Source organism: Morone saxatilis, unplaced genomic scaffold, assembly GCF_004916995.1.
Source record: "Morone saxatilis isolate NCDOM2014 unplaced genomic scaffold, NCSU_SB_2.0 Contig8, whole genome shotgun sequence".
Classification (NCBI taxonomy): Eukaryota; Metazoa; Chordata; class Actinopteri; family Moronidae; genus Morone; species Morone saxatilis.
Window position 1 is genome coordinate 9,769,260 of NW_023340257.1, and position 8,255 is coordinate 9,777,514.

The 8,255-nt window shown below is 40.8% G+C and overlaps 2 protein-coding genes across 2 annotated transcripts in view; one reads left to right on the top strand and one right to left on the bottom strand.

Annotated features, from left to right (window-relative positions):
- veph1 (ventricular zone expressed PH domain-containing 1) overlaps positions 1-8,255 on the bottom strand; it is a 70,191-nt gene that overhangs the window by 45,872 nt on the left and 16,064 nt on the right. The gene's annotated exons all lie outside the window — the stretch shown is intronic.
- Positions 2,366-7,897, top strand: ptx3a (pentraxin 3, long a; the record flags this gene model as incomplete). Its single annotated transcript, XM_035680334.1, has 3 exons — positions 2,366-2,568; positions 3,198-3,652; positions 5,899-7,897. Coding segments are annotated over 3 exons (1,323 nt in total), but the record flags the coding sequence as incomplete, so codon positions are not given.

Here is an 8,255-nt window from a genome sequence, read left to right on the forward strand (position 1 = left end):
GACCGGGACAGACACATATTACAGCATGAATGACTGGCCACCAATTGCAAAAATACACAGTATATGACAGTGATTCTTTTCTTTAGGCTGTTTGGGAAAGGATCATAGTTTGTGAGAGAAAAAAACGTGCTCAAGTCTGTCATGATCGTGTTTGTGTGCGTGCAATGGGCCCCTCACAGCTCGCATTCTGCATTTGTTTGTTGTTTTAAAGCTGGCAGGAGGTATAATTGCAGCACCAACTGTTTACAGGCAGCAAACTCTGCTCTGGGCACAGCCTGCCATGTGATTAAACCTGATTGAAGGCAAAAATGAGAGTGGCAGTGAACAGATGCATAAAAGTAGTAAAACACAACCTCATGAAGTGAAGAAGGAACAAAAAAGATTGCCAAAGCAAGAAAAGGCGGGCGCAAGAAGGACAAAGAAACACAAAATTTCATAATTGGCTTGCTGGAAAGGAAGGAGAAGTCAAATCATGTGAGCTCAGAACTTTTTGTAGAGATCATTGCTCCTGACCTAATCTCTGAATCTCTGAGTGGAATTTGAATTAATGAGGGAAACATGAAAGAGGTCATGACACAGTCCATTTTAAAATGAATGAGTATGGCTAATGGCTAAAAAATGGAAGCAGATAAGTAAAATAACTGCTCGCAAGAGGAGGGTACAGGTTGTAGTTCACATCTTCCTGCTTGTTGTTGTATGTTGATTAAAATGAATGTAAATGTGCAACTGCTACTTAAAACCCTGAAGTTGTGGGTCAACGGGTTGAAAAGTGGTAACCAGTTCAAAATAATTTATCAAATTAGTCAAATAATTTTCTTCTTCATACACCTTCAAACTCAGTAGGTTAAAAGTACCACAAAGGGTCAAGGATCCCAGCTAATTTTGCACTCCACTTACTCCCAGATCCATCAAAATCCTTTTTAAAACCTCTGACAGTCCTGCTCTTTGAGTTTGGTAAGTCAGAGGGAGCAAAGGGCATGAACCTTCTGCTTAATTTACTTTGAACCATGGAGACAGATCCTGCAGTCTTGTGATAATGCCCCTCTAGAAGACGTTTGCAGGTATAAACAGACTTTGAGAGGCTCAAACGTTAATCAGAACAGTGTGTCTGACATACATTCTCACCCCTGGATTGTTTTACTCTCCTGTCTCTGTGTTTCTCTCTATACTGCTGTTATCTTTCCCCTACTCTCAGGAGGTCTTCGTTTTCCTTTTCAGTGTAAAATAAACTTTCCTTTTCCTTCCTTCTTTCTCCTCATTCACGCAGGAAGCCAGGCGATCTTGCTGGAAAAGCAAAGCGGTTAATGAGTCAATTGTCCTGTTTCTTTCTCACGTTCTCATCTCTCCCCTAAACAACCTCACTCCCTCTTTTGTCTTGTGTTGTTCATCTCTTTGGCTAAATAAGACATCTGCATCCTGCAGCAATTACGATTTTTTGCTCCTCAGCAGCAGCAGACTTCAACATGTTTTTATTTTTTGGTCTTTCTCCTTACAATTATGGCCTTGACGTTCCTGTCAAAGCTGGAGAGATCATAGTATGTTCAACTCAGCACATCTGATAAAAGATACTTCCTGCTTGCTCTCTCCACACCTGCCCTTGCACCTTGAATCTTTTCGAACTGTGTGGGACAAATGAACTCTTTCATTGCTCTTGTTTTTGAAGAGCAGATTATGATGACATACTGTGTGATGAGCAATTTGAGTCAAAATTCGTATTCCCTCTCAGTCGTAACAACCTGAAGTCATAACTCAGTCAAATCTTAACACACATATATGATACATGTATTTTTAGATTTAGTTTGACTTATACTTTCAGAGTGTATCATTATCTCCACTGTCCACTGTTAATAAATGTCCATAAATCCACTTAGAAATCATAGAAAAAAGACACTCTTTATAACTCCAGAACTTGCTTCAGAATCACATTTTAAGTTTTCTCCAGTATCAAAGTAATCCAGTAATAGTTATCTGTGTCTGTGTATCCATGGGTGCGTTATAAACTAACTACTAAGAGCTAAATTGGCATACTTTTAATGGCAGATATTTGCCAAAATTCAAATAAATATAGGCTAAAATGTGGTTTGGTGATTGTAGCCGACAGCCGACAATGATTGCATAATATTTGCTGATTAAATATACCAAAGCACTATGGGAATTATAGATTAAAAAATTAGAGCATGATTATAACGTCGAAGTAAGACAAGACAATGCTAGAAGTGACAAAATCCATTGATATTAGGAGCACTTGTCTCAGTTTTGTCTGAGAGTGGCCACGCAGACTTTGTTCTACCCGAAAGAAAAGCCTCCTCTTCATACACACTAAAACTCTCAATGATCTAATCCTCTGTTTGATATCTTCACTTTTCTTTTTTGTCTCACGTTTTTGTTTTTACCATGGCCGTCTCCAGCCACACTGAGCCCAGCCCCCTGTGGTTCTCCAGACCTGACCAAATGGGACAAAATCTTCTCAATGCTGGAGAACAGTCAGATGAGGGAGAACATGTTGCTTCAGTATGCGGATGACATCATCAAGGTGGAGATGGGGTCACTGCGCGGAGAAATGCTCAGGTTGGTTGGACAAAGAAATCAGAGGTCCGAGTAATTACGATCTCAAAGGAGATTCAATTAGCCAAAAATGTGAATTGAGCAACTCAGTCACAAATTTAAGAGGTCCCAATACAGTTTCAGTGTTTTAGTGTGAAACTGCTCTCAAAAATGTTATTCATCTGTTGACTTTGTGGAGGTTTTTATATTACCCTGAGTTGGTGCCTGTTAAAAGGTAATTCAGAGGTTTACTACACTGGTGATCAAAGTTTACAACCTCAAAGTGCAAATACTAGTAAATCCTTGATCTAATGAGGTACTTAGGACTTTGGCTGCAACTAATGATTATTTTCATTATCAAATAATTTAACAATCATTTTCTTGATCACCTGATGAATCATTCAGTCTATAAATGGTCTAATGATGTGAAAAACTCAAATATTCATTTTACCATCATAGAAGACTAAGAAAACCAGAAAAGATGTAATTTTGCTGTTTTTGTATCCTGAATTCAACCAGTTCATGATAATTACAATATTTTTATGAGTGAATTGGGAGCCAAGATTGATTTTCTGGCGCAAAACGAAGTCACTGAGGGTTGAAGATCTTTAGTTGAAAAGGTGCAGATCTTTCACACTGGTCCTTTTGGTCAGGTTTGTAGCCCAGTATGGTGGCTCCTGTGGGGTTGCAGTGGAAACAGCGGGAAGAAGAATGGCCTTGCAGCTGGAGGGCCGCCTCAGAGAGACCCTGGAGCGCATCAGACCCAGAGATCACACTTCTACTGCTGCTGCTGCTGCTGCTGCTGGGAGTCCTGTCGGGAATTCAAACCACCTGGAGGCGATGCTACAGCAGCTCCTCTCGGCAGCGCGAACACAAGCTTCCCGACTCGCCAAGCTGGAGAGCAGTTGCTTCAGCAGCCCAGGAGTTGGGATGAGGATGAATTCAAAGACAGGATCCCAGCTTACAGAAGGTGGAGGGGCTGGGAACCGGGAGCAAGAGGTCACATCACGAGAGGTGGCTTTAGACGGTGTGCTGGCTGAGCTGCAACAGACGAGGGTGGGACTGGAAGAAGTGCTGAGGTCATCGAGGCAAAGATACTTACCCGCAGGTGAGATATCCATCTTACCATTAGCAATCTCTGTGTCTGTCATTACCTGTTGCTTTCTGTGTCTTTGTATTTTTCTTCACCTTTGTCAACAGTGGCACCCAGACAACCTTCCACCTTAACATTTTCCTCTGCGTTGACACATTCAGGTCACGCTTCAAGTAAAAGAATGAGACCCCCTTCTGCTTCTGAACTGAACAACTAATCATGCAGCTTGTGTTCGTCCTAAATACCTTTTCCACTTCCTCTGTCTGTCTCCAGGCGTGTTGCCCTCCTCAAGTCGCAACCTATCCTTTTCCCTTCACTTACTAACATTAGTCTCAGTTGATATAGTACAGCTAAACGTGAAGAAGACAGACTAGGGGTCAGGTATAGGGTCAGCTGTATAATACTCACTTATTGGCTATTATTTCTGTTTGTTTAACATTATTATGAACACATTTTGGTAAGTTATCACACAAGAAAAAGCCCAGAAACAGTGTGAATCTTTGCCTAAGGACTTGTAGATGTCTGAAGATAATAGCAGACAACAATAAATGGATGAAAAGATGGGATAATACAGATCTCTTGTTGGACTGACTGGGAACACAAATTCTCAGATTTAAGCCACTACAGCATGTGGTTTCAGTTAGCAGAGCTGCTGCTCTGGTTTACTCTTCATCCTTGAATTAAACACTGATTAATAACAATGCAATTTTAGAGATTTAGTGACTATGTGAGTAAGTAAACTTGGACCAAGTTTAGTTGCACAAAGGCACCACACATGTCAGTAAGACAACTTCCTTTCCTTGAATTAATCAAATGAAACTGCACACAAAAACAGGATAGGTTATATTACTCATCTAACGCATGCACACACACACAGGCACACACACCTTTACGGTCCAGAAATGTAAAACTAGCCTACATACAGAGCGGAGGGAGATGTAATCATTAGCCAGTCGCCACAAAAACCACACCAAAGCACCCTGGGAAACCAGAACCAGATGGAAACCATCATGAACACACACACTCAGCCCGTTCAAATGTCTTTTTTCACCATTATTTTTGAGTGGCAGAAACCTGAGACAAATGTAACATCAATATTCGGTTTTAGTAGGGATGGAGTGTGTCTGCGAACTGGGTGGAGAGACAGAAATACAAGGAGTGACGGGAGGGACGGGGGTGAGAGACTGGGACCAAGAAAGAGAAAGGGAGAGAGAACTAGAGATTAATGGAGATGAAAAATGAGAGAGAGAGATAGAGCGAGAGACTAATGGAGATCAAAAATAAAAAACTCAAAAGAAAGTGACGTAGAAGAACGTAAAACAAAGAAATCAGGTTGGGGCAATAAGCAAGAGCTTTCCACACACTTCATACTACTATACATACCTCCAACAGAGGTAATTTAGGCATCAAAAGATCAATCAACAAAAGTAGGTTTCACAACACAGAGTTCACCAGGGACTATTTGAGAGAAAGAGTGAGTGATTAAGAGAGAAGAAGGGAAATAATGAAATGAACCAGATGACCCAGAGTGGGAGGTGTGGGTTTGTGTGTATGAGTGTGTGTTGGTGGGGCAGAAAAAATTCAAACACACTTCTATATGTAATACTGCCACCTAAATGTACATTTTCAGAACAACATTCAGTGTGGTCATACTGAAGAGAATGCACTGTATGGCTTAACAATATGTGTAAGGACATTTATCCATATGATGCAGCAACAAATAATCTATATTTGATCCACTTATGTTTAGATCCAGTTTCAATCAACTTGGAATCATTTTTGATTTTACTTTAGTTCCCCTCAGACATCTTCATCTCGCGTGGTTTACCCAGGTTCTTGCCTGTCTTTACTGGTAGTGGAGTGCATGCCTTTTTTTGCTTTCAATGTCATGCAATTTAGTTCTGTTTGTCACTTTCTCTTTAAAGTTCTTTAGTTCAACTGTGTTGAGTTAAAGATTCCATATACATAAAAGCTGATCTGACATCTGCACAAGGACAGGGTTGAATTACCAGCAATGTATTAATAGTAGACTAGTATTATCCTTATCCATACAACTGAGTCAACTTTTCAAAATCTTTTTTTGACACTGATGATGAATAATAAAGATAAAAAGGAGAATGTCATCAGGCCATGTAACAAATAATGGAGATACTACATTGCTTATAACAATAAAAAAGGCAACCTGATGTTGCATATGAAATGATGATTCTTGTGACAATGAACACTATCACATCTTGTTGTTTGTTTGTTGTTGTCTTTAGGTTGTGAGATGGCGCTCCTCTTTCCCATGCGTTCCCGCCGAATCTACACCTCCGTCATACCCGATGTCCCTCTCTCCCTCTCCTCCTTCACTGTCTGCATGTGGGTAAAGCCGACCGCCGTCTCCAACAGAACCGTGCTGTTCTCCTACGGAAACCGCCGCAACCCGTATGAGATCCAGCTGTTGCTCAGTCAAACCTCTGCGCTCTTCACCATCGGAGGAGAGGCTCACCTGGTGGAGGCACAGGGCGTGTTGAACCCAGGAGGCATGTCAGAGTGGATCCACTTGTGCGGGGCTTGGTCATCTGAGCAAGGCCTTGCGTCCCTGTGGGCAGGCGGGAGAAAGGTGGCCTCCACACCCGGAGTGGCTGAGGGACACGTCTTACCCGACGGAGGCTCACTCCAGCTGGGGCAGGAAAGGAACGGCTGCTGCCCTCAGTCTCCGAGCAGCGAGAGTGGGGTGCCAGGGTTTGAGGGAGGGTTCGATCCCAAGCAGGCGTTCGCGGGGAAGATGACAGGGGTGAACATGTGGGACAAGGTGCTGTCAGAGGAAGAGATTTCCCAGCTGGCTTTGTGGGAGGGCCAAGGCTGCGAGCAGAGGGGGAACATGGTGGCATGGGGAGTGACGGAGATGGTGCCACACGGAGGTGCTCAGTTCATCAACTAACAGTTTACGCTTACGCTTTGGGGTGGAAATTGTCATCATCATCACCATCATCATCATCGTGAATATCAGCAACATCGTAATAAGCTTTCATGCTAAAAGTGGAGAGAACAACTTACATTTTATCATCATCATCTGTGTCTCTATAGTTAATTATTACGTTATTATCAAAACTTCCATCATCCACATCACTATTATCATGAACACTAAAGCTGCAATGAACTTTACTGCGCACGTTCAAATGAGAGAAAGCCAACGCTGTGAGAGACTGTAGTTTATTTTTGTGACATAACTTTTTGAACTGCGGCCATAACACACACACACACACAGACATACTGCACATTCAGTATAAAAAACGTACTGTATTGTAGCAGGACAAATGCTGCAAGCGGCATTTACCAAAGACTTAATTAGACTGCAAGAAAGACAAAGAGTCTATTGTCAAAGTGAACGGGTTCTGAGCCAGCAAACAGAGTAATCACCAGACAGCCATGCAGGAAAGGGAAATAAGAGGTCACAGACAATTACAAGACCTTATCTTGTAACTGTAGATTGATTTTTGTTTTAGAGCAGTAATGCATTTTCTCTCTTTCTATCTAGATTTGTACAGAAATGGCAAGTGCAGTTAATCGATTATCAATACAAAGCCTGTTTAACATTAAAATAATTAAATATTTGCTTTTCTTCCTTTGCAGTCTTAGGTACAAAGATTAGAAGTTGAATATTGACTGTCATCTATCCCCATTACAACTGATAGCAGAGGTACCATACTAATGTGTTAATAATGTGTTGTAATATAATGTACAACACATAATGTATGAAATACCTGTGTGACGGAAAACTGCTGTACTTGCTTTCATTTCGAGCATTGCCAACTAGCAATTCTTTTTTAGCGACTTATTATTACTTTAATCTCGTAAATTTCGTGAATTTGTGAAAGCTTTTAAAGCAACCTTACATTTCCAAACTTGTACTTATCAAAGTGTTTACATTCATATGAGTTATATAATTTCAGTTCTGCTTTGTTAGTTTTTTGTCAGTAGTTCATTTAATATTAGGATAATAAATGTGTCTTTTTTTAATACTGCATAAAGAGTAAAACTGTTATATTTGTAATGTGAGATTGACATTGTTTTTTTTTATTTTATAAAAGAAACTGAGGACAATGTTTACACAATCTAATCTTCTATGAACTAAGTTGTCTTGTATTATACTGTAAATTGCTTGTGTTGTTCTTGTGAAAAGGTGAAACTGAATGTATTTTGTACATAAATATATTTTGCATTACGTGACTGGATGAATGGAGAGTGAGGTATGAATAAACATTTTGATTTATAGTGTATTCCCAGTGTTCTGTAATTTCAAAATCTCATCAACTATCTGACTATTAGGTCTGCTTATGGCTTCTAGATACACTCAGTAAATCGAGTGCACTTGAGAGCTTTTAGGCTTCATGCTCACAGATGGCTGAGGAACTACCATGCATGATCATTAGGAGCCATTTAGGGTTCAGGGTCTTGCTCAGGCACATTCTTACATGTGGACAGGAAACTGAACCACTAAACCTCCAGCTAGTGGACCATCTGAGTGCTCTACCATCTGACCCCCGGCATTCCCCCGTATCCAAAGGTTAGATTTTTCCTGCTCACAATTTTTCACCTTGATTCAAACCGGAATTTCTTCTCATTGGCACTA